Source organism: Cherax quadricarinatus, chromosome 41 (genome assembly GCF_038502225.1).
Source record: "Cherax quadricarinatus isolate ZL_2023a chromosome 41, ASM3850222v1, whole genome shotgun sequence".
Classification (NCBI taxonomy): Eukaryota; Metazoa; Arthropoda; class Malacostraca; order Decapoda; family Parastacidae; genus Cherax; species Cherax quadricarinatus.
The window spans coordinates 685,243-712,853 of record NC_091332.1 but is presented as its reverse complement, the minus strand read 5'-3'; the positions used below and the strand labels follow the sequence as shown (position 1 = coordinate 712,853).

Sequence of the window (27,611 nt, the reverse complement as noted above, 5' to 3'; positions counted from 1 at the left end):
ACCCTTGTAGATTTAGCGCTTCTTTTTTATATAATTTAGGCAATAAAACTCTTTATTATAAAGGTGATCAATATTTTTATTCTTGAATTATTTATACATGTATATACAGTACAATACTAATACTAATTTTTATATAAACACATGAACAAGATGATAATTGCACAACATCTGCAGAAAAAGTCCACAATCATTACACATATTCCAGAAAATACCCACAAATTAGTGTATAAATTACACATTGTAAAATAAATAAATTAAGTTTAAAAAAAAAATGAAATTTATTATATTAGAAAAGTATTATTATTATTACATAATGAATTCAGCCCCCATGCATCACAAAATGCCAAAAGGCTGAGAGATGCTAATGACTATACGAAGTAAAGCAACAAAGGAATATTATTATTACAATCAAAACTAAGTGCTAAACCCACAAGGGTCATACAGCATAGCAGAAAAATAGACAAGCTAGCAAGGAATGCAAGAGTTGGTGTAACATCCATTTCAATCAAAACCAGAGTGTATCTTCACTCAAGAGTAGGGCTTTTTTGAGAGCAGGTATGTAACAGTGCCCAGGCACTGGACACTTTGAAAAATAAATATTTTTGTGACGTCCATTTTTGCCTAGCACTGAGTGACCCCCATTCTGGTGCTGAATGACCCACTTGGGTTTAACACTTCTTTTTTTCTTTAATATAATAATGTGATCATTACTATACTGTCTACCAACTACGGTACTTCGTGGTTATTGCAAGTACAGTATACTCTAAATATGAGAGAAATTCTCAGTATTAGTTTTTACAAATCAAGTTATAACAAAAGCAAAATTTACATTTCAAAGGCACAATTGTCAATGCAGAAATGACCCTTGGAAAATAATGAAAGGATGATCTGCATGGCATAACATATACATGAAAGGATGATCATACTAGGTAGGTAATTACAGGCCATAGCTGCTCCCTTGCCTTTATACAAGCTTTGACCACTACTTTTGATCTTCATATCTGATTTCTTATTCTTCTTCATTTACAACATATTGTATGATAATGCTACTTGTGTATTAGGTTTCAATGAATAATTTCAAGTTAACTAATAGTTACAGTGAACACAAGAAAGTTCCACAGAATGACATTTATCTAGCCTGGACATTTCATGCTGACTTAAGATCTCATTCATTATACATTCTAGTTGTGATAAGTTTATAAAGTTGCATTGCTCAATGGTTCAGAATTGTAACAAAGGCATTCCAGTACAGGTCCACTAATGTTTTGGTAGATAATATCATATCCAATCTCACCAGATTGTTCAGAATATGAATTAAAAGAATCACTAGGAAATATATGTAGATTAAATTAATCATGAACACAAATTTAGTTCAATATGCCAATAACCACAAAAATATAAAGTCAAGCTTCATTTAAAATATTTTTAACAATTTTATTAAAAAAAAAAAAACATTTCTAATAAGGTTATCAGTAAACTCTGCTTCCTTAGAAGCAGAGTTTACTGATAGAAATGAAAACTGAATAGTACTTTAGTTATCCTGGACCACCACCAAGTCACAAGTGAGAAAAAACAAAGCCATTAATAAGGATGCAAATGTCAGGTATAATTGTGCATGACCTCTGCCCTCTTCCTCTCACATTTGCTTCATATTCCTACTGTTTAATCATCTTCCACCTCTCTTGTGACTTCACAATGGAATGAAGTGTCATCTAGCCATAGTGTAGTGACTTCCTTTAGTAACACAGTAATATTCCAGGAGGTCATACAAATCCATAACTTACAAAAACACTCATGACTGTCAGATTAAGGAAAATTCCTGGTTTGGCTAAACTTGTCATATTTCAAAACATAAGAAGTAAAATACTGTACATCTGTACTTTATGTGAAATATAATTTGCTTTATGACTGGTGTAATGGCTACCTCACTATGCACAAGACCTTCAAAAATAAATGAAGAATTTTTGTTCTGTGAATAACAAAATTTTACTTGTACTATAAAATGAAACACTATAAAATCAAGTTAGCATAAATTACATTTTATGTAATCAAAGGAAGCCTTTTAAATACAAAAGCTTTATGCTCATGAAGAAGCTATTTATTTGGCATCACTTCAATTTAAAGAGTACACTTAAGAAATACAAGTTACATTACCAAACTCCATTGTGACTACATACTTGAGTAAAAAATACAGTTCAAGACCATATTACTCAAATAATTTTATCTTCATCTGACACTATGTATATTAAACTGCTTATCAAAATATAATTAGTCTGCTATGAACAATATAAGCAAAAAACAAATTATGCACTGACCTTGGCCAAAAATCTAAGGTGTATAGGTATTTAAAATTAAAAAAAAATGGTAAAAAAAAAAAAAGGGGGAAAACTGTATTACAACCCTGTAAACATTAAATTATTATTGTTAACTCCTAATCAGCTAATATATATTTATTGGAAGTGTATTTTTCTGAATTGGATAAAACTTATGATTTTATGGCATGTTGAAGTTGGTGAAAAAATTATCAATCATTGGCAACAGCAGCATAAATACACTGGTGATATTCAAATTTTACTGTTTATTGTCACCAATATATGATTATTTTTGTTTTTTAATTGCTTTTAATGCTTAACACTATGTACACTGGTTTCTTTTATGTGTGTGTGTGTATATATATATATATATATATATATATATATATATATATATATATATATATATATATATATATATATATATATATATATACACACACATCTTCTTTCAACGTACCAGCCGTCTCCCACCGAGGTGGGGTGGCCCAAAAGGAAAAACGAAAGTTTCTCCTTTCAAATTTAGTAATATATATACAGGAGAAGGGGTTACTAGCCCCTTGCTCCTGGCATTTCAGTCACCTCTTATGACACGCATGGCTTACGGAGGAAGAATTCTGTTCCACTTCCCCATGGAGATAAGAGGAAATAAACAAGAACAAGAACTAGAAAGAAAATAGCAGAAAACCCAGAGGGGTGTGTATATTTATGCTTGTACATGTATGTGTCCTAGGTAGTAGGTTGGTAGACAGCAACCGCCCAGGGAGGTACTACCGTCCTGCCAAGTGAGTGTAAAACGAAAGCCTGTAATTGTTTTACATGATGGTAGGATTGCTGGTGTCCTTTTTTCTGTCTCATGAACATGCAAGTTTTCAGGTACGTCTTGCTACTTCTACTTACACTTAGGTCCCACTACACATACATGTACAAGCACATATATACACACCCCTCTGGGTTTTCTTCTATTTTCTTTCTAGTTCTTATTCTTGTTTATTTCCTCTTATCTCCATGGGGAAGTGGAACAGAATTCTTCCTCCGTAAGCCATGCGTGTTGTAAGAGGCGACTAAAATGCCGGGAGCAAGGGGCTAGTAACCTCTTCTCCTGTATATATTACTAAATGTAAAAGGAGAAACTTTCGTTTTTCGTTTTGGGCCACCCCGCCTCGGTGGGATACGGCCGGTGTGTTGAAAGAAAGACATGTATGTGTAGTGTGACCTAAGTGTAAGTAGAAGTAGCAAGACATACCTGAAATCTTGCATGTTTATGAGACCGACAAAAGACACCAGCAATCCTACCATCTTGTAAAACAATTACAGGCTTTCGTTTTACACTCACTTGGCAGGACGGTAGTACCTCCCTGGGCAGTTGCTGTCTACCAACCTACTACCTATATATAAATATATATATATATATGTATATATATTATATTTTTTTTAACATGTCAGCCATTTCCCACCGAGGCATGGTGACCCAAGAAGAAGAAAAAAACTCAACACTTTCACCATCATTCACACATAATCACTGTCTTTGCAGAGGTGCTCAGATACGACAGTAAGGAAGAGTGACTGCAGAAAAACTTAAAAAGATTTCACCAGCCAGATCCTGCAACCTGGCAAATTCACTTGTTTATATGTCACTCCAAACAGCCAATATCCCAAACCCCTCCTTTAAAGTGCAGGCATTGTACTTCCCACCTCCAGGATTCAAGGTGTTTTGCACTTCAAACATGGGAAAATGCTTAGCCTGACACTGCTCCACTTTGATTATACAGTACAGCCTCTCGTTTAATAACGACTCAGACTTACAATAGGCTCTCTGACCAGTATGTATGCCTAGATAATGTATATTAGAGCTGATTTCCTCTATTCTGTTTATTACAATGCACAGTACACCACTGTATAAACATTTAAAAATATACCAGAAATGTTATAAATGGTGCAAAGGTGACATTAAAATATCAAAGGTGGTTGACACAAACCCACAACCATTATAGTATGCTCCTCACTTGGCGACGAATTCATTTAGTGACGTGGTCTTGGGAATGGAACTCCATCGTTAAGTGAGGAGAGGCTGTATATATATGGAATTGTTTTTATTTCTTTTTTTTTTACTATTTTCTTGTTCTAATGCTATATACAACAAATATTACGGTTTCAGTGTAATATTCCTGAAAACATGGAAATAAGTTGCACTGTTTGACTTTACGGTATTATATTGGGTTAAATACATATACATTAAGTCTCCATGGGAAAATGGAACAGAATTCTTCCTCTGTCAGCCATGCATGTTGTAAGAGGTGACTAAAATGCCGGGAGCAAGGGGCTAGTAACTCCTACTCCTATATACATTACTAAATTTAAAAAAAGAAACTTTCGTTTTTCTTTTTAGGTTATCTTGCCTTGGTGGGATATGTCTGGTTTGTTGAAGTATACTTAGTATGATTTGTGGCTGAATTCCACTGTTAGTATCATGAAACTGTAATAAATTTGGAATGAATAAGTCGCCTTCATGCCACTTCCACACCCTGTTGGCTAGCAGAGAAGTTAGTGGTGGAACAACAGCTCCTGGTTTCAATAGTTACATATGGTAGTTAGGCATACTAGTATGTAAGACAGACATCACCTGTGTAGTTAACCATGATGCACTGTGTGGATCCTCTTGGCCTTAGACTTTTTTCATATGTATGAATAGACTGTAGAAGACCCAAAGTGTTGTGGTCAAAAATATTGGCAGGTGGCAAATTTGAAGGTATGAAAAATTGTGCGTCCTAGTACGTTAGACACTGTTTAAAGGTTAATGGGTTCCCCTACTTCGGTGGAATACAGTTGGTAAAAAAAAAAAAGATTCCAATATTAGGCAAAGTACTTCTTAAAATATTCCACTCCCTAACAAAAAATTATTATGAAACTTTCCTCTTAGAGGACCTCAAGCTGTTTATTATGCTGCATTTCCCCAAGACACCCAAAGTTCAACGTAACCCTACAACTATTGTCAAAACAATCCATAATAATAAATAATACAGTATAAAGATAATGCTTACTTAAATACTGTATTAAGGATAATGTGCAGATTGGTGTACATTGCTCATACAAGCACTGTCAAGGAAAAGAGGAGCACATCTTTCCCATTAATGGTGGAACTCTTACTTGCACTAGTGCAGCTTGATCTTCATCTTTCCATCACCATCTTTTTATTCACTTGTACATGCCTTTTCATGTCTTCTCATTTTCGTGTACTAGTTAATAACAATTCTCATTCAACTTTCTGAGTGCCAGAAGTGACTCACATCTGTAGTAACTATGCCAATGTCTCCAGTGCTCCAGCATGAGCCTTTCTAATACTTAGTCATCTGAAATGTCTTGAGAAGGTTCTACATTTGATTAAAATAAGTACAAGGGTGGGGAAATCACCAAAGGGAACAATACATTAAAGATGTAAGTAGTTACAATATATTGTGAAAATAACAGAAATAGTTTCAGCAAAAAATAAAAAAAAAAAATCCACAGTATCCTATTTTTACTATAACTGATGACATTATACTTTAAACACTTAATTTGCTGGAATGATAGCTGGTCATTCCAGCAAATAACTGGAATGATGAACTATCTTAGCGAGACAAAAACTCACCCTGAAAGATAATTACAATCACCAAGTGCCAAGTGGATTTCCTTTACAACAAAATTTCAAGAGTTGTCTCAGATTACAGTGGAACCTCAAATATCGAACTTAATCCGTTCCAGGAGTTAGTTCTAAATTCGAAAAGTCTGAAAAGCGAAGCAATATTACCCATAAGAAATAATGGAAATAAAATTAATCCGTTCCAGAAACACAAAAATATTCACACACAAAAAAATACATTTTATAGAGATTAATTATAGTTCTACATACAACAAATATAGTGCTCAATTATGTATTAATAAATTTAAATAAACATATAAAATAACATTTTACTTACCTTTATTGAAGATTGGTGATGGTATCTGGAAGATAGGGAGGAGGAGAGAGGGAGTTGGGGCTAGTGTTTGGAAGGAGAATCCCCCTCCATGAGGACTTCAGGTATCAAAGCCCTCTCTGGGGTTACTTCCCTTCTGTCTTTTAATGCCACTAGGACCAGCTTGAGTCACTGGACCCCTGTCTCACAAAATAACTGTCCACAGTCCTCTGTTTCTGGTGCCTCTTAAAGATTTCCCTAAAATTGGACATGGTTCTGTCACTGAACTTGTTGCAAAGATGGCTTGTTTCACCTTGCTCAGGGTGGTACTTCTCCATAAATATTTGGACATCATTCCACTTGGACATCATTCCATTTCTGTATTATTTCCTTCTTCACATCTATGGTGTTTCTCACTTTCTTTACCACAGGGGTACCACTAGCAAGTTTCTTTGGGCCCATTGTAGCCTATTTCACAGTCCCACAAGCACTAAACACAATGAAATAATCGTGAAATGTTTGAATGAGAGCGCAGGTTAGTGTTCACTCAAGCATCAACAAAACCAGACTGGCTCACAGCGCCTGTGTGGAGATGCAGACAGAGTGGGCTGCCGGACAGGTCTGGTACCTGGCGATTCGAAAATAGGGGCGAGTTCGATAATAGGGACAAAGTTGGTTCGAAAAAAGGGTTCTATTTTCGAAGAGTTCGATAAGCAATACGTTCGAAATATGAGGTTCCACTGTACATTTTATTTAGAAGTCTCCAATTAAATTAAAGAAAGATTTGTATAAAGTATATAAAGCAAAATAAGTAAAAACACTCTTGTGAATAAACACCTTTCTCTGTCTGCTTAATACTAATAATATAATGAATTACTTTAATATGTATTTTGAAGAGGGCATAATTCCATTCTGCAATGGAAGTGCAGAATGGAATTATGCTCTTTTAACCTGTCAGCCACTGATAAAATATAGTAAGTCATATTCTGCAACAAAATCAAGTCTGTATGAGTTTATATATTATGTTTGCATACATAAAGTATTCATGGCCCCTTACCAAGGTGGTTCAATACTAATTCCTGAGAGCAGCAAGCCGTCTGCTGAGCTGATCTTCATGGTCAGCAGTGCGTTCACCAGCAGTAAGTGTTCCTGCTGGCACAGACTGAGCATTGACTTGATCCATCACTTCAAGACCTGCCTCATCTGCCACCTGCTGGATAAGAGCATCCACAGCCTCTTTTGGGGTGCTTAATGTTGTAGCTGCACCCATGCTATCTTCTAGTACCTAATTATAAGACAGAGTGTCTGATTAATAATACTTGAAATAGTATTTTGGTACCTTTAGCTATATTTAAATTAAAATGGAAATTAAAAAATATTTTTTTTAAACAAAACAATATATCCTCCAATAAAATATATGCAATACATAGTATATACTGAGAAGGAAGACAGGTCTCCTAGGAGGACATGGTAAATTCAAGAAAGTGTGCTAGGGAACAATTATACCTATATACTTTCACTAGTTCCATTATAATATATATTTTAACCCTTAAACTGTCCAAGCAAATCTACATTCATATACGTAGTGCTCCAAAAGTAGATCTACGTTTTTTTACATATTTTCAAAAAAAAAAAAAAAAAAAAAGTAGATCAAATTTTTTTTACGTTTTCAAATGTAAAAAAAAAAGATCTACTTTTTTTTTACATACTTTCAAATGTTGAAAAAACATAGATCTATGTTTGGACAGTTTAAGGGTTAAGTATAGAAATTTGTTACTTACTGATGTTCTCACATCCAAGTCCTCAAACTGTGACTCAAATTTATCCATAATGGAAGAAACTTTCTGCAAGTCCATAGCATTAAGGGCTTGATCCAAAGCTTTTACCACCGACCCCATGTTTTTGGTGACCCCTTTCATAGCCATTGCTGATTGGATCCTGAATAAAAGGTATAAAGAAGACAATCAAGAATCAAAGTCCTAGAGACAAAAAAATAAATAAACAATGGAATTACACAAATGATATCTCTGTTAGTAGAGATAAGGAAATTAGGAATTCATGTCATGTAATGAATGTCATTCTTACTATAGTGCAGTGATGCCAATAAGAGGCTCTTGATCCAGGGAAATAAACCATCTGTCATCCCATCAGTTCCAGCTGCTTTACCCTCTTTCATTCTACCTAATGCTTTAAGCACCTCCACCACACTCACATCTGGCTCTTCTTCAATACTAAATGATGTTGTGCCTCCCTCTCATCAACATTTAACAGTTCCTCAAAATATTTCTGCCATCTTCCCAATACCTCCAACTCCCCATCTACTAATTCCCCTATTCTGTTTTTAACTGTCAAATCCATTTGTTCCCTAGGCTTTCTTAACTTATTTATCTCACTCCATAAATTTCTTATTCTCAGCAAAATTTGACGACAGCACCTCTCCCACTTTATCATTTGCTCTCCTTTTGCAGTCTCTCACCACTCTCTTTATACTCTCCATATACTCCACCCATCTTTATCATTTTTGCTTTGTAGAAACTTCTCATAAGCAAACTTTTTCTCCCTTATCACACCCTTTACCTCATCATTCCACCAATCACTTATCTTTCCTCCTGCACCCAGCCTCCTATATCCCCAAACTTCTGCCCTGCATACTAACACTGCATTTTTAAAACTATCCCACCGTTCTTCAACCCCCCCACTACCTATACTCTCACTAGCCCACCTCTCTTCCAATAGTTGCATATATCTCACCCTAACTTCCTCCTCCCATAGTTTATAAACTTTTGCCCCTCTCTTACTTGCTGCTGCCATTTTCCTTTTGCTCCATCTACCTCTTACTCTAGCTGTAGCTACAACTAAATAATGATTCAATATATCTGTTGCCCCTCTATAAACATGCACATCCTGAAGTCTACCCATCAACCTTTTATCCACCAATACATAATCCAACAAACTCCTTTCATTACACGCTATATCATATCTTTTATACTTATTTATTCAATTAAAAGCCCCCATAGCCTCCCAAACTTACCTAATACTCCCTCTACAACAGTTTTACCCACTGGCATTTAGGTCCTCCACCACAAGTATTCTCACACTTGGTTCAAAACTCTTCAAGCACTCAATGCCTCCCAGAAGCTCTCTCTCTCCTCTACACTTCTCTCTTCTCCAGGTGCATAAACACTTACTATAACCCACCTTTCACATCCCACTCTAATTTTACTCTACATAATCCTTGGATTTATACATTTATATTCCTTATTTTTCTGCCATAAATGATCCTTCAACATTATTGCTACCCTTTCCTTAGTGGTAACTCTACTGGAAACCCCTGACCTAATTCCATTTATATCTCCCCAGTGAAACTCTCCTACCCCCTTCAGCTTTGTTCTACTAAGAGCCAGGGCATTCAGCTTCTTTTCATCCATAACATCCACAATCATCTCTTTCTTATCTGCATTTCATCCATGCACATTCAGACACCCAACTTAAAGGTTTTCTTATTATTATTCTTAGTAAGGGGTTACTAGCCCATTGTTCCAGGCATTTTAGTTGACTTTTACAACACGCATAGCTTATGGAGGAAAGATTTTCATTCCACTTCCCTATGGAGATGAAAGGAAATAAGAACAAGAACCATTAAGAAAAAAATAAAAGAAACTTCAGGTGAGTGTATACATGTGTACATGCATGTGTAGTGTGACCTAATTGCAAGTAAAAGTAGCAAGATATACCTGTTATCTTGTGTTCATGAGACAGAAAAAAAGATACCAGCACTCTTACCATCATGTAAAATAAATACAGGTTTACATCTTACACTCATATGGCAGGACAGTAGTACCTCCCTGGGTGACTGTTGTCTACCAACCTACAACCAGTAGTAAATTTATGGCATTTATATGGAAAAAATCTATAAAGATTTATAAAAAAAATTCCATACAAAAGCCATATTTTGCTTCATAAAGTTGTATGACTCAGTGAGTTTAGTACTTGGTTTTGATTATAATTTGCTTCATAAGTTACCTAACACATGATTTACAGGATGGTGTTGGGTAAAACATACATGTATTACTAGTGAACAGGTGATAAAATAAGTGTTATTACAGGTACACTTGATGCCATGTGGCAATGGCAAAATTCTATCATCTTTTTTAAGGAATTTCAGTTTAATTACAATATTTCATTTCATAACCTTACTTAACACAAGAATTACATGCTGTATACAGTAGACTGTTATATTACACAGTTTTATTTGGCATGTTTGGTTACCTGGAGTTTACCTGGAGAGAGTTCCGGGAGTCAATGCCCCCGTGGCCCGGTCTGTGACCAGGCCTCATGGTGGATCAGAGCCTGATCAACCAGGCTGTTACTGCTGGCTGCCCGCAATCCAACGTATGAGCCACACCCCGGCTGGTCAGGTACCGACTTTATGTGCTTGTCCAGTGCCAGCTTGAAGACTGCCAGGGGTCTATTGGTAATCCCCCTTATGTATGCTGGGAGGCAGTTGAACAGTCTCGGGCCCCTGACACTTACTGTATTGTCTCTTAACGTGCTAGTGACACCCCTGCTTTTCATTGGGGGGATGCTGCATTGTCTGCCAAGTCTTTTGCTTTCGTTGTGAGTGATTTTTGTGTGCAAGTTTGGTACTAGTCCCTCTAGGATTTTCCAGGTGTATATAATCATGTACAGTGGACCCCCGAGTTTCGGCAGCCTCGACTTTCGCGAAATTCGACCTTCGGCGAGTTTTGTTGGGAAAAATTTGGCCTCGAGTTTCGTGAAAAAACTCGTGTTTCGGCGACTGTCCAGTACCCGTCCGCCCGTCACCACGCACACAAAGCCAGTCTCCCATGCCATTCACGCTCAGTGTGCCATTGTTTACCAACATGTGACCATCACCCCGCGGGTTCATACAATACATTTCATAATAATCCATTGTTTTTTGTGCTTGCAACTGCTAAATAAGTCATTATGGACCCAAGGAAAGCTAGTGCAAGTCCTTTGGTAAATAAAGAGAGTGACAGGGATGTGGAAGAGTTGGAGGAGGACCACAGGGAAGAGCTAACCACTGACGAACTGCAAGAGCTTCAACTGGAACAGCATCAGACCACAGCTGAGGAACTTGCTTCAGAGGAGGAGGAAGAGGGAGTGGATGAGGTGCCTTCTTCAGTGATTAAGGACATGTGAATGTGGAATGAGTTGCAAAGTTTTGTTGAAAAGTATCACCCTGACCAAGCTGAAACAAGCCATATCTGCAACATGTACAATGACAGTGTTGTGTCCCACTTCAGGGAAATCTTAAAGAAACGCCAGAAAAAGACCTCTCTGGATAGATATTTTGTGCGCCAGGGGTCCAGTGACTCTCAAGTTGTTCCCAGTGGCATTAAAAGAAGAAGGGAAGTAACCCCAGATAAGGACTTGCTACCTGAAGTCCTAATGGAAGGAGATTCTCCTTCCAAACAATAGTGTACACCTTCCTCCTATCACCTCCTCCCATCTTCCATCCACCCAGAAGTCTTCAGTAAAGGTAAGTGTAATGTTATTATTATTTATTTTAAATGCATGTACTTGATTTCTGATTGCTTTCATTATGTAAATCTTTATTTAATTTGAAAAAATATTTTATTTTAATATTTTTGGGTGTCTGGAATGGATTAATTTTATTTCCATTATTTCTTATGGGGAAAATGGTTTCGAGTTTCGTGAATTTCGACCTTCAGCGGGCTCTCTGGAACTGATTAATCACGAAACTCGGGGGTCCACTGTATCTCTCTTGCCTGCGTTCCAGGGAATACAGGCTCAGGAACTTCAAGCGCTCCCAGTAATTGAGGTGTTTCATCTCCGTTATGGGTGCCATGAAGGTTCTCTGTACATTTTCTAGGTCAGCAATTTCACCTGCCTTGAAAGGTGCTGTTGGTGTGCAGCAATATTCCAGCCTAGATAGAACAAACGACCTGAAGAGTGCCATCATGGGCTTGGTATCCCTAGTTTTGAAGGTTCTCATTATCCATCCTGTCATTTTTCTAGCAGCTGCAATTGATATAATGTTATGGTCCTTGAAGGTGAGATCCTCCGACATGATCACTCCCAGGTCCTTGACGTTGTTTTTTCGCTCTATTTTGTGGCCGGAATTTGTTTTGTACTCTGATGAAGTTTTGATTTCCTCGTGTTTACCATATCAGAGTAATTGAAATTTCTCATCATTGAACTTCATATTGTTTTCTGCAGCCCACTGAAAGATTTGGTTGATGTCCGCCTGGAACCTTGCAGTGTCTGCAATGGAAGACACTGTCATGCAGATTCAGGTGTCATCTGCAAAGGAAGACACGGTGCTGTGGCTGACATCCTTGTCCATGTCAGATATGAGGATGAGAAACAAGATGGGAGCGAGTACTGTGCCTTGTGGAACAGAGCTTTTCACCGTAGCCGCCTCAGACTTTACTCTGTTGACTACTACTCTTTGTGTTCTGTTTGTGAGGAAATTATAGATCCATCTACCAACTTTTCCTGTTATTTCTTTAGCACGCATTTTGTGCACTATTACGCCATGGTCACACTTGTCGAAGGCTTTTGCACTATTGAAAAATTGCGCCACAATTTTATACAACGCTTCATAAAATTAACTTAACACAGTTCAGTTTGCAGGAGGAAAAAAAATTTTGGAGCATTGCCTGTGGGATATTTGTAATAAGGAAGGAAGGAAGGAAGGCCTGAAAAAGAGTGTATGCTCACCACAGGCTAGTTCCACAACTTTAAGTTGCATAATAAGTTACGTAATACGTATTAAGTTTTCTGGTGAAAGTGCTTCAGTTGAATATACAGCAGCAAGTACAGTTTGCAGGAGGAAAAAAAAATTGGAGCATTGCCTGTGGGATATTTGTAATAAGGAAGGAAGGAAGGCCTGAGAAAGTGTATGCTCACCACAGAAGTAATTTCCTGCTGAATTGCAGGAAATTACTTCTGAGGGTGGCTATGAGCCACATCAAGTGTTTAACGCTGACAAGTTTTTTGGAAGAAAATGCCAACAAGAACTTATATCAGTCAGCAAGAGAAAAGTGCACTGGGCTTCAGGTCAGCAAAGAATCACTTCACCTTGCTCCTTTGCAGTAATGAGTCAGGTGATTTCAAGTGTAAGCCCATGGTTATTTACAGCTCTAAGAATCTTCGTGCTTTGAAAGAAGTAGATAAAAACACCTTACCAGTAATTTGGAGGTCAAACCAGTCAGCATGGATGACAGAGGAAATATTTATTGACTGGTTTAAGTATCACTTTATTCCTGAAGTCAAGTTTTACCTACACAGCATTCAAAGCTCTCTTCATTCTTGATAATTCCCGTATTCATCCACAAGCTTTGCTGGATGTGGCCCCACATGTAAAAGTTGTATTTTTACTTCCAAATACATCAACTTTAATACAACCATTAGATCAGGGAGTTAAGTAATTCAAGTGTAACTACACAAAAAAATTATAAAAAAACTAGTTGTATCAATGGACTCTAACTCCAACCTAGCAGCACCAAGTTTCTGGAATAAATTTAACATTGCAGATGCCATCAGCTATGCTAAAAGTGCATGGAATGAAGTGCCCTGATCAACATTAACCCTTTGAGGGTTTTGGTCGTACTAGTACGTTTTACGCGTAGGGGTTTTTGACGTACTAGTACTCATAAATTCTAGCGGCCTCAAATCTAGTGGGAGAAAGCTGGTAGGCCTTCATATGAAAGAATGGGTCTATGTGGTCATTGTGCACAGTCTAAAAAAAATCCTGCAGCACACAGTGCATAATGAGAAAAAAAAAACTTTGACCATTTTTTTTAATAAATCAGCGACTTTGCAGTGTATTTTCGTATGGTATTTATTGTTGTATTCTAGTTTTCTTGGTCTCATTTTATAGAATGGAAGACATATTACAGAAATTGAGATGATTTTGACTGGTTTTACAATGAAAGGTGCCTTGAAATTGAGCTCAAAGTAGCAGAAATGTTCGATTTTTACCAAACTTCAAAAGTAAACAAATCGTGCCAAGCGTGCAATACACGTCAACTGGTGAGTCTAATATTCTTTTACAAGTGCACCAATAATATTTATACCATTTTTTACACTAATGCAGTAGTCTGCATAACAGTAAATCTTATATTTTTTGTGAGAATAAAAATTCAAAGTGGAAAGCAAAAGAATATAAGAGGGCCCTTGAGACGTGACTAATGACTAGAGGAAATGTCATTTTAGTGCCAGGAATGTCTTTCTTGTTTATTCTGGACCCTATTCGGAAATTGGCATCTTTTGAAATTTGTGTGAAATTGGCAAAATTGCTAAATTCTGACCACTGTACTGGATAGTTGAATTTATAAATGGGTGGTTTCTTGCACCCAGTCGATAGAAAAAATGGAGTTCTAGCGAAATATTCATGTTTTTTGTCGACTAGTACAGTGAAATTGGCCGAAAATGGGGCTCAAAGTGGGCAAAATCGCCGATGCGTTAACATCGCCGAGACCGCTAACTTTGCGAGAGCATAATTCCGTAAGTTTTCTATCAAATTTCAAACTTTTGGTGTCTTTATGATCGGGAAAAGATTCTCTATCTTTTCATAAGAGAAAATAAATTTTTTTTTTTTTAAATTTGGCCGACCCTGAGAACGAGTTTCGGAGAGGGCCTGTCGACCCTCAAAGGGTTAAATGCAGGCAGGGGAAAGTTATGGCCTTCTGTAGCTAATTCTTTCACTGTTTTTTCCTTGCTTGAGTCAGGTTCAGGAAATTGTTCAGCTGGCAAGGAGATTACCAGGTGATGGTTTTGAAGATATGAATGAAGATGTGAATGAGCTCTTAGAAGATGATGATGATAATGAAGACACGAGTTCAGAGGAAATGTTGGCAGAGCTCAATGCATACATACAAGGGATCCCCATAACAGAAGATGAAGAACCTGAAGAAAAACAGTTGACATAGCAGCAGTTCCATATTATTGGCAAAGTTGCAGACTTTTTTGCTGAAGAGGACCCTGGCAAATCTAGAAGCAGTGCTTTGAAACAAGATCTAGACCAGCTGATGATGCTTTACCATCAGCTGTATAATGTACTGTAGGGTAAAAGAGCCCAGAGATCCATTACAGAATTTATGCACACTCCAATGCAACCATCAACTTTTGTACCAGAACCTCTACCATCGACTTCTGCTGACAACCAACAACCATACACCTCAGCCCAGTAGGGCCAAACCATGCATCTCCACTCTTTTCACAATCACTCACAAACACCAGCACCCACAATTTAAAGGTAAGAAATACTATTATTTCTGTTGCGTTTGTGGTCTTAAGCAGTAAAAACGTAATATATCACGACAATGAACTACAATTACATATTCACTTTTATTTTTGTAAAATCTGTTGATCTAAAAAAAAGTTTGGCTTTTTGGGGGCTCCCTGGAATGTAACCCTATTTTTTTTCCATAAGTTCTTCAGTTAATCTAACATGGTTTTACCTAACACAGCATTTTCAGGAACATAACTACAGTGTAATATACAATAGTCTACTGTACGTACGTAAGGCATAATATAATTTTTCACAATTTGCACTATAATGTTTTGCTTGGAAATTTTCCCTGAAAACTTTCCTTAGATTTTCAGGTTCAGGTCTGGTGAGCAAACCCAAACTTTAGAAGGACCCTGATCAACTGAATTTCAATGTTCTACTTTAATACCAAGTGAAAATTTGATATTTTTTTTAGTACATCACTTACTCCCAGCTACCTTTCCAAAAATGCATGGACATCACAATTCAAATGGTCTACTGAATCTCAACATTCTTACCCATTATACAGAACTCAAATCTGGTTAAGCAATTTCTCTGAATACCTTTATAAATGTTACCTGGCTCATTCTCCCGTATCCTTTCAAATCCCAAAAATCAACCGTCTCTACTTCTACTGATCTTACATGCTCATATCTGTTTGCTGGATGCTGAAGTCCCTACAACTCAAAAAAAAAAAACAGAATTGCACATAAGTGGTAAGACCTACCATAAATGGAGCAAAACACAGGTCTGAAATAATCCAGAAACTAGTACACATAACACAGTTAACCTAAGATAAGGAGGCTATCTGAAGGAAAGGATATACGTATTCTAAGGAACAGGACATCAACACATCCACATAGAGAAAGTGACTCCTGAACTTTAAATCAATATCACCAACGTATAATTTTGAAAATTCTGAAGATTGTAAGGAAAATGTTGAGCCCCAAACAGAAAGGTAAGAGAGGATAATAAAAATGTGAGTCTTTGTAAGTGAATTAAGTAAAAGGAGGCAAGGAATAAAAGATAATAGGGTTGAGAAATTGTCAGGATTAGGTGACAGTGGAGCAACCATAAATTACAAATACACCTCATCCAAAGTAATTAAAGCTGTAGATATATAAAGGCTTTATTACAAGCAGGTGTTAAAAATAAAATCTAGACTACACAAGCCAAACATTCCAAATTATATTACCTGGAGTTTACCTGGAGAGAGTTCCGGGGGTCAACGCCCCCACGGGCCGGTCTGTGACCAGGCCTCCTTAGGTCAGTGTCCCAGGATGCGACCCACACCAGTCGACTAACACCCAGGTACCCATTTTACTGATGGGGAACATAGACAACAGGTTGAAAGAAACACGTCCAATGTTTCTACTCTGGCTGGGAATCGAACCCAGGCCCTCGCCGTGTGAAGCGAGAGCGTTAACCACCAGGCCACCAGAGCCCCTTTATTATTATGTCACATTTCTCACCTGGACTCAACAGCATCAATTTTTGATGCCATCCGCAAGTAAGAGAGCGATTCATTCTTCTTTCGTATTGAATTTTCAGCGTAAATTCTGGCACCTTCAACATTGCCCTGTTGAAGAGCTTTCCTAATCTTTCCTTCCTGAATCTGGAAAAAGTGAAACACATTCAACATAATTATATCCACTACAATTACCATTACTGGCCACCTGCTTCCCCAAATTAGTCCATTAAATAAAAGGCTTACTGTATATAATAAAACTCACTTTTAAGGTGCTAGAGCAGTGGTTCCCAAACTGGGGGTAAATTACCCCCTGGGGGTAATTTAATCATTTTTGGGGGGTAATGGAGGGGTGACAGAAAAAAAGTTATGAATTCTGAAAATCAAGAAAACAATGCGGTACCCGGTATGAGGATTATTGTTAACTTTGTCTTAGTATATAAAGTTGTAAAGTAAACCTATTATAAGTAAGTAATAAAGTTAAACCAAATAACAATAAACATCAAAAACTAATATACAGTATTAGAAAAGAAGAAATATATAGCTAAGTGTGTGGAAACCCAAAAGTATTTTGACAAGTATGCTTCAGGACAAAAGTCACTCAGTAGCCCAGATCGACCTGTCCAGTACGCGTCACTCACTTCCTGAGGCTGCCTCTATTTCACACTGTCAGTTTATCTGTGAGCATCAGCCGAGGTAGACATAAGCTGGTATGTATGTGTACTGCCCTGTGCAGTATATAGTTAGTATTTACCCACTGTTACTGTGAATTTGTAGCTATTATTAATTTTATATATAATGTATGTGTGGTTCTTACGTTTTCAATGGTTTTGCTAGGATTAGTAGAGTATGCGAGGCTGTATACGTTCACTGTAGTCTCGCGCTACACGGTGCTCTTGTGCTGACAAGCATGATACTTGCAGCCTGACAATTTTGAATGTATGCGTGTGTGCTTGCATCAGTGAACTTGTGTTAGCTGCCATGCGAGAAATTATGTACCTTGCGTTTTGCAGTGTATGCATGGATATTCTTCTTTTTCTGCAGATTGAACAAGAAAATGTCCAAAAAGCGCACCTACACTGACGCCTTTCTTCGCCATGGCTTTGTGAATTTAACTTCTGGTGGAGAGGATCGGCCACAATGTGTTGACAAATGAAAGCCTCAAGCCATCAAAACTCTCAGCTCACCTCCAGAAGTGCCATCCAAATCTTCAAAATAAGGATCAGGCTTATTTTCAGCGCCAGGCTGTAGCACTGAAGAATATCCAGTTCGGCTCATCTGGAATTCAAGCCCAAAAGCTTCAAGCTGCGGTCGAAGCATCCTACTGTGTTGCATATAAAATTGCCGAACAACAGAAATGCCACACCACTGCAGAGAATCTGATTATGCCTTGTGCATACAAGATGGTAAGCAAGGTATGTGGGGAGGATCAAGCGAAGAAACTGAGTGTCATATCTCTATCAAACAACACCATCCGCCGACGAGTCGATGACATGGTATCAGATATCCTGTCCCAAGTTACAACAGAGATCAAGGAAAGCTCATATGGCAAATTCTCCTTGCAATTTGATGAATCGTGTGACGTAGCCAGTTGTGCTGTTCTCCTTGGGTTCGTCCGTTACGTCCACCAGGACAAGATCAAAGAAGAGTTCCTATTATGCGAGGATCTGCTGACAACCACAAAGGGAGAAGATGTCTTCAATATCATCAACAGTTTCTTTACCAAGAATGGATTGGATTGGAACAGCGTTCAACAGGTAGGAAACGATGTTTATATAAAGTCTAAATTAGTATAAATACAATGAATTACACGGCATATAGTCATATACAGTTTTATTTATTGTACAAGTAACTGTAGTGTAGCTAATATTTTGTACATGATTCACACAAAAAATATCGTGCCTGTCGTACTGAAATACTCAAGTACCGAAATAATTAATTAAAACCATATAATTATAATGCAAAAGATAAGTAACAATGACTAACTGACGCAGTCTATAATAATTTTTCTTTTTATTCCAGGTCTCCGTCGATGGAGCACCGTCGATGATGGGTGCTCATCGTGGATTACGGGGCCTCATACAAGCTATCAATCCAGAAATTTCTGTAGATCACTGCATCATTCATCGGTACTCTCTTGGATTGAAAAGCCTGCCTGGTAATCTGAAGTTAGTGTTTGAAGATGTGTTGAAAATCGTCAACTTCATCAAGTCCAGTTAGTTTAATATGTTTATTATGCACCCCATACCCATCCTGTGGGCGGTAGTCAAAAGATTACGGCCGAAACACGACTGTCATTGATGCCCATCACACTGTGACTGCATTTCTGGGGAAACTGAGACTCTGGATTCGGCGCTTGGAGAAAGGAGTGATCGCCCAGTTTCCCACCCTAGACCAGTTTGTTGAGGAAAATAGTCATGATACTGGATCACTTCTACAGACCATCAACAAAGAAATGAGCGACCATTTGAAGGGGCTTGAAACAAGCATGCATCACTACTTTCCAGAGAGTGACCAAGAAACAGCCACTCTTCAGTGGATCATTCATCCCTTCTCTGTACCTGATGATGCCATTCATGATGATGATTTCCCTGCAAAAGAGGAGTGGATCACAATGCGAGCCAATGAAGCCTTGAAAATCGAATTCCAAAACCAAAATGCAGATTCCTTTTGGATTTCACGACTACCTGACTCGCCAACTCTGTCCAAGAGAGCCTTGAAGTTGTTGGTATCATTCTCAACAACGTATCTGTGCGAGAAGAGCTTCTCAACTGTGCTGGGTATGAAAACAAAAAAGAGGACTCGCTTGAATGTTGCAAACGATGCCAGGCTGGCACTTTCAACCACGAAGTCAAGAATTCCTAAACTAGCTTCAAGTATGTAACTCCATCCATCCCACTGATGTTCTTGACATCTTTGGTAATAGTCATTAGAGATGCACAATGTTCAAATACAATAAATAAAAGAAAATATCTCAAGTGTTTTAATTTAGCCATATATATCAATAATAACAACATTTTGTGAAAGGGGTAACATGCTTTATGTGGCATGTTAAATTGGGTAACAAGCTGAAAAAGTCTGGGAACCACTGTGCTAGAGTGTACAGTACTAATATATATGTACACCCTTTTTAGGTAAAGTATACATGGTACTGTAGTTACTTGGTGGGAACAGTAAATGATAATGCTGTACATAGTTTTTGTAAGCATATACAGTACTGTACAGTACTGTATATGCTTTGCAGAAAAATAATAAATAATCGATCCTTTATATAGTACTGCTACCCAGGATCATTAACAGATACAGCATTAATCAGAGGGGCAGTGCCAGAATTTCTGTATTGTGGGCTTAGGGGTGGCTATGCAGTTGGAGGGGGTCCCAGGAGACCTGTTTTGAAGCAGTTATTATTATTTCTATTTTATTTTGGCTCAGGGAATTTTGGAGCGCTGAAAACCCCATTGGTGCTGCCCTGGCAATAATACGTACATTTAAAATGGTGCCATGTATTAAAAATCATTGTCATTGACAAAATGAAATGATACCCATATCTGAAAAACCATCATCATTCCCAAAATTAAAAAGCAGTCAAAATAAATACCTTTTGGTCCTTCTCTGCCTTCTTAGAAAGTCTCTCCATTTGTTTCCCACAAAATTTCAGCTGGAACATACAGTCTGAAATACCAAGAACATAATAATTACAGCACAGGGGGCCCTGATGAAAACAAATTACATAATATGATGGTCACTAGTCGTGGTTTTGAAACAAGTAGACAGAATAAACCAAAATAAGTTCACAGGCTGTAATGAACTGTTTTAAAGGAGTCTTAAAATATGCAAGGAGGAACTTATTACTAGGTATTCTCTTCAATATATCTCTGCAAATAGTCATCATGCTACAGATTAAATAAGTTTATTCAGGTACATGTACACATAAATACAGTTACATAAATTATCATACACAGCATGTGTGTAGATTACCTAGGATAACCCAAAGAAAAAATGTCTAAGTGACTTACTTATTTCCACTGGGGTTCTTGGCCAATGTGATTCCTGTCTACAAACCAAGAGATAGGTCCCTATCATCTAATTAGCACCTACTCAATCTGACCTTAATAGTGAGCAAATTATTATAAATCATTTTATAATAATAATTTTCATTCTCATGAAAACCATAAAAATGCTGAGGATTGCTGTACAGTGTTCTTAGCTTCATTCCTAAACATTATGTAGTAGTTCTTATCAATAATTGACCACTGTCTGGAAAATCTTCCAGCTCCTGCCCCCAACATCTTGCTCCTGGGGGATTTCAACTTAAGGCACCAAAAATGGAGGACTATAACAAATAATGTTGTTGCAGTGATAACACCAGGAGGCAGCTCAGATGAGAACTCACACACACACGAGCTTTTAAATCTCTGCACCTTAAACCAGCAAATAATAGAGCCTACAAGATTGGAGAATACACTGGACCTCATCTTCACTAACAATGATGATCTGATATGAAATGTCACCATATCAAAAACAATATACTCAGATCACAACATAATCGATGCACCATCCCCCCAATGAAAAGCAGGGGTGTCACTAGCACGTTAAGAGACCATACAATAAGTGTCAGGGGCCCGAGACTGTTCAACTGCCTCCCAGCACACATAAGGGGGATTACCAACAGACCCCTGGCAGTCTTCAAGCTGGCACTGGACAAGCACCTAAAGTCAGTTCCGGATCAGCCGGGCTGTGGCTCGTATGTTGGTTTGCGTGCAGCCAGCAGCAACAGCCTGGTTGATCAGGCTCTGATCCACCAGGAGGCCTGGTCTCAGACCGGGCCGCGGGGGCGTTGACCCCCGGAACTCTCTCCAGGTAAACTCCAGGTAATCGAGGTTCAGACATGTATGCGCGGAGCCACAGACCAACAAAATGTGATCAGTCATGAGGAAGCCTTCACCAAATTCAACTTCAATAACAAGAACATAAAGTGGGACCAAGTAGACCAAGTCCTAAATGATATAAGCTGGGAAGATAGCCTAAGCAACACAGACCCCAACTTATGCCTAGAACAGATTAACTCTGTGGCACTCGATATGTGCGCAAGGCATATTCCTTTAAGAAAAAGGAGGAGTAGATGTAAAATAAAGAGAGACAGGCGCTCCCTTTACAGGCGAAGGAAAAGAATAAAAGAGCAGCTAAAAGAGGCCAATATATCTGCAATGCGTTGGGAGACACTGGTCAGAGAAATAGCAGACATCGAACTAAAGCTTAAAGAATCTTATAGGAGTCAGAAATTGCAGGAAGAACTAAAAGCCATAAATGAAATCGAAAGAAACCCAAAGTATTTCTCTTCTTATGCCAAATCAAAGTCGAGAACAACATCCAGTACTGGGCCCCTACTTAAAAAAGATGGGTCCTACACAGATGACAGCAAGGAAATGAGTGAGCTACTCAAGTCCCAATATGACTCAGTTTTTAGCAAGCCGCTAATCACACAGAGTTGAAGATCTAAATGAATTTTTTATGAGAGAGCCACAGAATTTGGTAAACACAAGTTTATCTGATGTTATCCTGATGCCAAAAGACTTCCAACAGGCGATAAATGACATGCCCATGCACTCTGCCCCAGGGCCAGACTCATGGAACTCCGTGTTCATCAAGAACTGCAAGAAGCCCTTATCACGAGCTTTTACCATCCTATGGAGAGGGAGCATGGACACGGGGGTCGTCCCACAGTTACTAAAAACAACAGATATAGCCCCACTCCATAAAGGGGGCAGTAAAACAATAGCAAAGAACTACAGACCGATAGCACTAACATCCCATATCATAAAAATCTTTGAAAAGGGTCCTAAGAAGCAAGATCGCCACCCATCTAGATACCCATCAATTACACAACCCAAGGCAGCATGGGTTTAGAGCAGGTCGCTCTTGTCTATCCCAATTACTGGATCACTATGACAAGGTCCTGGATGCACTAGAAGACAAAAAGAATGCAGATGTAATATACGCAGGCTTTGCAAAAGCCTTCGACAAGCATGACCATGATGTAATAGCGCACAAAATGCGTGCTAAAGGAATAACAGGAGAAGTTGGTAGATGGTTCTATAATTTCCTGACAAACAGAACACAAAGAGTAGTAGTCAACAGAGCAAAGTCTGAGGCGGCTACGGTGAAAAGCTCTGTTCCACAAGGCACAGTACTCTCTCCCATCTTGTTCCTCATCCTCACATCAGACATAGACAGGGATATAAGCCACAGTGCCGTGTCTTCCTTTGCAGATGACACCCGAATCTGCATGAGTGTCTTCCGCTGAAGACACTGCAAGGCTCCAGGCGGACATCAACCAAATCTTTCAATGGGCTGCAGAAAACAATATGAAATTCAACGATGAGAAATTTCAATAACTCCGATATGGTAAAAGTGAGGAAATTAAAACTTCATCAGAGTGTAAAACAAATTCCAACCACACAATAGAGCAAAACACTAACGTCAAAGACCTGGGAGTGATCAAGTCGAAGGATCTCACCTTCAAGGACCATAACATTGTACCAACTGCATCTGCTAGAAAAATGACAGGATGGATAATGAGAACCTTCAAAACTAGGGATGCCAAGCCCATAATGACACTCTTCAGGTCGCTTGTTCTATCTAGGCTGGAATATTGCTGCACACTAACAGCACCTTTCAAGGCAGGTGAAATTGCTGACCTAGAAAATGTACAGAGAACCTTCACAGCATACATAACTGAGATAAAACACCTCAATTACTGGGAGCGCTTGAAGTTCCTGAACCTGTACTCCCTGGAACACAGGCGGGAGAGATACATAATTATATACACCTGGAAAATCCTAGAGGGACTAGTACCAAACTTGCACATGAAAATCACTCCCTACAAAAGCAAAAGACTCGGCAGACGATGCAACATACCCCCAAGGAAAAGCAGGGGTGCCACTAGCATGTTAAGAGACAACACAATAAGTGTCAGGGGACCAAGACTGTTCAACTGCCTCCCAGCAAACATAAGGGGGGATTACCAATAGACCCCTGGCTGTCTTCAAGCAGGCATTGGACAAGCACCTAAAGTCGGTACCTGACCAGCCAGGCTGTGGTTCATATGTTGGATTGCATGCAGCCAGCAGTAACAGCCTGGTTGATCAGGTCCTGATCCACCATGAGGCCAGGTCACACACCAGGCAGTAGGGGCATTGACCCCCAGAACTCTCTTCAGGTAAACTCCATACACCTAAGGTCAACCACAATTTGACCACCTCATACAAAACCCTGATTATTTTTGTCCCTATTATTCCATCAAAGTGACTAGCCTGTAAAAGAGATACAGATTCTTTATTAGGCCCTTTATTGGCCCTTTATCACTCTCTTATTTACCCCTATCTCACCTATGGAATTTGTGCATGGGGCTCAACAACAATTAACCATCTCAGACCACTAATTACCCAACAAAAGGCTGCAGTTAGAATGATAACAAATTCTCACTACAGGCAGCACACTCCACCAATATTCAAAACACTCAACCTACTCACCATACAAAACATCCATACTTATTAATGCACCTATTACATACATAGAACACTTAACTCTGATATTAACCCTCCCCTCAAACATCTCCTTGCCAACCTCAACAGAACACATGACCATAACACAAGGCACAGATCACTCTTTGATGTTCCTCATGTCCATCTCACGCTATGCAAAAACTCAATGCACATAAAAGGCCCTAAAATCTGGAATTCATTACCTGTAAATATAAAAGAAACACTACCTGTTTATAAATTCAAGTCTCTTCTCAAAGATCACTTACTCACTCAAAACCAAATAAATACTGAATAACTGAACCTTATAAATTGTATATCCTATATGTTACTCACAATTATATCACACAAATGTTAAACCTAGGACCCAATCTAACTTTGTTATTTTTTTAAATACACTACCTAACAGAATACTCCATTCGACTGAATGTACAGCAATGCATGCAACCATATGACCTGTCTTTGTAATACTCATTTGTGCTTTATAGTTATCTGTTTACAATAATGTTTTATCACTGATTTCATCATTGCTTAGTTAATCTTAAGTTAATTTTAAGCCAGCCCGTAATGCTATGCATATAAGTGGCTTTGGCATGCTGCTCTTACCTGTATTTTTTTGTACCTCTGTATGTATGCTAAAATTACTAAAAAATAAAAAATAAAAAAAATAGGTGAAGCAGATTTTATTTGGATGAGTAATCTAGGATAACCATTAAAAGGCACAATATCTGGCTTATTTCCATTAGAATCCATGGGGGGAGCCTGAGTGGGAGAGTACAATAAGATGACCCACTTGGGTTTAGCATTTCACAGGAATATAAGAAACTACCAAAGTCCTTTGATACTCTTCTTAAGGCAGACCCACACTGCAAGTCTCCAGGTAGATATCAACCAAATCTTTAAATGGGCTGCAGAAAACAATAAGAAGTTCAATGATGAGAAATTCCAATTACTCTGATATGGAAAACATGAGGATATTAAAATTTAATCGGAGTATAAAACAAATTCCAACCACACAATAGAGTTTACCTTACCTGGAGTTTACCTGGAGAGAGTTCCGGGGGTCAACGCCCCCGCGGCCCGGTCTGTGACCAGGCCTCCTGGTGGATCAGAGCCTGATCAACCAGGCTGTTGCTGCTGGCTGCATGCAAACCAACATACGAGCCACAGCCGGGCTGATCAGGAACTGACTAGGTGCTTGTCCAGTGCCAGCTTGAAGACTGCCAGGGGTCTGTTGGTAATCCCCCTTATGTGTGCTGGGAGGCAGTTGAACAGTCTCGGGCCCCTGACACTTACTGTATGGTCTCTTAACGTGCTAGTGACACCCCTGCTTTTCATTGGGGGGATGGTGCATCATCTGCCAAGTCTTTTGCTTTCGTAGTGAGTGATTTTCGTGTGCAAGTTCGGTACTAGTCCCTCTAGGATTTTCCAGGTGTATATAATCATGTATCTCTCCCTCCTGCGTTCCAGGGAATACAGGTTTAGGAACCTCAAGCGCTCCCAGTAATTGAGGAGCAAAAAACTAATGTCAAAAACCTGGGTGTGATCATGTCAGAGGATCTCACCTTCAAAGACCATAACATTGCATCAATTGCATCTGCTAGAAAAAATGACAGGATGGATAATGAGCAGCGGTGTCCCACGGGCAGGCGGACGCATCTCGTACAGACAATTTCCGAGCAGATGTACGAAAAACGAGGAAATTTTCGCTGAAAAAAATGGTCTAAAACTGAATTGTACAATAACGGGTTCCACTGTATGTAAAATTTAACCTATGATAATCCAGGTGTCAAAAAATATGACTTAAGGTATTTCCATGCAAGTAAATTTATTTAGGTACACATACATGTAAGTACCATTATCACACAAGTGCAAATTATCTAGGATAACCTAAAAAAAAGTCAGTGAATTATTTCCATTGAGGTCCTTTCCATTGAGGTCCAGGTAATATGTTTCTCATTAAGGCCTTCATTATGAAGGATGTGTAATACCAGAGCAAAACTGGATGTTATATTTCCTGGTATCTTGTGGCTAAGTTGGTAGCCACCTCAGCTTACACACTGAGGGACAAGAGTGGAAACACTGAGCATGTTTCCAAGCACCTACTCTTAACCTAGCAGTATGTAGGCATATAGGTGTTAGGTGACAGGTGTGGGTTGCATCCTGGGGTGGAGGATTAAAAGATAACAATGATTGTATTGGGTTATCCTAAGTAAGTAAGCAAGTAAGTTTATTCAAGTATACACAAATACAGTTACATAGAATTATCATACATAGCAGCATATGTGTAGAGAACCTGGGATAACCCAAAAAAGTCAGACAGAGTTGACTTATTTCCATTGGGGTCCTACGTTAATTTATACATAAGTTACCATACACGTCAATTGTATTATTATTACAATCAAGGGGGAAGCGCTAAACCCGGAGGATTATACAGCGCCTGGGGGGGGGGGGGATGTGGAAGGCATTCAGGCTTAATTCGGGGAACTGGAGCACAGATCCAATTCCCTAAATCAAGAACCCCTCACCAACATCAAGGAGCCTTCCTTGAGGGGACGTCAATTGTAAAAATATTAAACTTAGTGGGAAATGAAGACTTGATTATACAATGCTTAAAAATGTCGGTGAGATTACTTACATTTCCATAATAACTTTGTGGGGTTTAGTTTTACTTATATGACAAGTCTTTGCTATTATATACCTATATTGTTTCTGTATGATCAATGTATACAAGATTAAACAATTAAAATCATTTTCGGCACAAACTAACGTAATGACATATCAGTCACAAGAAATGTGACTCATTCAAAAACCATTGTCAACCTTCACCTTGGCATACCAGTCACCATCATACACTCCATTGTCATTAATAAATATGTTAGTACGTCTCTCAACACACAGCATCATCATAATGGCCACCTTACCCTGCATTTTCTTGTCTGAATTCCCACCAAACCAGGACATGTTGCTTGAGATTGATGTGAAGTGTAGCGAGCAGCGAGATGTACCTCCCCTCACCCACACTACCGCAACACTAGCTAGCAGCTGTGGCTGTGCTGGCTGTAACACTAGCTA

At 38.5% G+C, this 27,611-nt stretch overlaps 2 protein-coding genes across 3 annotated transcripts; one reads left to right on the top strand and one right to left on the bottom strand.

The window, feature by feature from the left end:
• Positions 1-51: 51 nt before the first annotated feature.
• On the bottom strand, positions 52-27,611 carry Chmp1 (charged multivesicular body protein 1). Its single transcript, XM_053786728.2, has 5 exons — positions 27,461-27,611; positions 20,594-20,667; positions 17,000-17,142; positions 8,026-8,182; positions 52-7,529 (listed from the first exon to the last, which is right to left on the bottom strand). The coding sequence occupies exons 1-5, from the start codon at positions 27,498-27,500 to the stop codon at positions 7,317-7,319; spliced, it is 627 nt and encodes a 208-aa protein (XP_053642703.1). The 5' UTR covers positions 27,501-27,611; the 3' UTR covers positions 52-7,316.
• On the top strand, positions 14,870-19,524 carry LOC128695845 (zinc finger BED domain-containing protein 5-like). Of its 2 annotated transcripts, XM_053786732.2 has the most exons (3): positions 14,870-15,512; positions 18,040-18,752; positions 19,018-19,524. In XM_053786732.2, the coding sequence occupies exons 2-3, from the start codon at positions 18,381-18,383 to the stop codon at positions 19,213-19,215; spliced, it is 570 nt and encodes a 189-aa protein (XP_053642707.1). In that variant the 5' UTR covers positions 14,870-15,512; positions 18,040-18,380; the 3' UTR covers positions 19,216-19,524. The 2 variants fall into 2 exon arrangements, with proteins under 2 accessions (XP_053642707.1, XP_069948977.1); XM_070092876.1 differs by lacking the exon at positions 14,870-15,512 and having other exon boundaries at positions 17,867-18,752.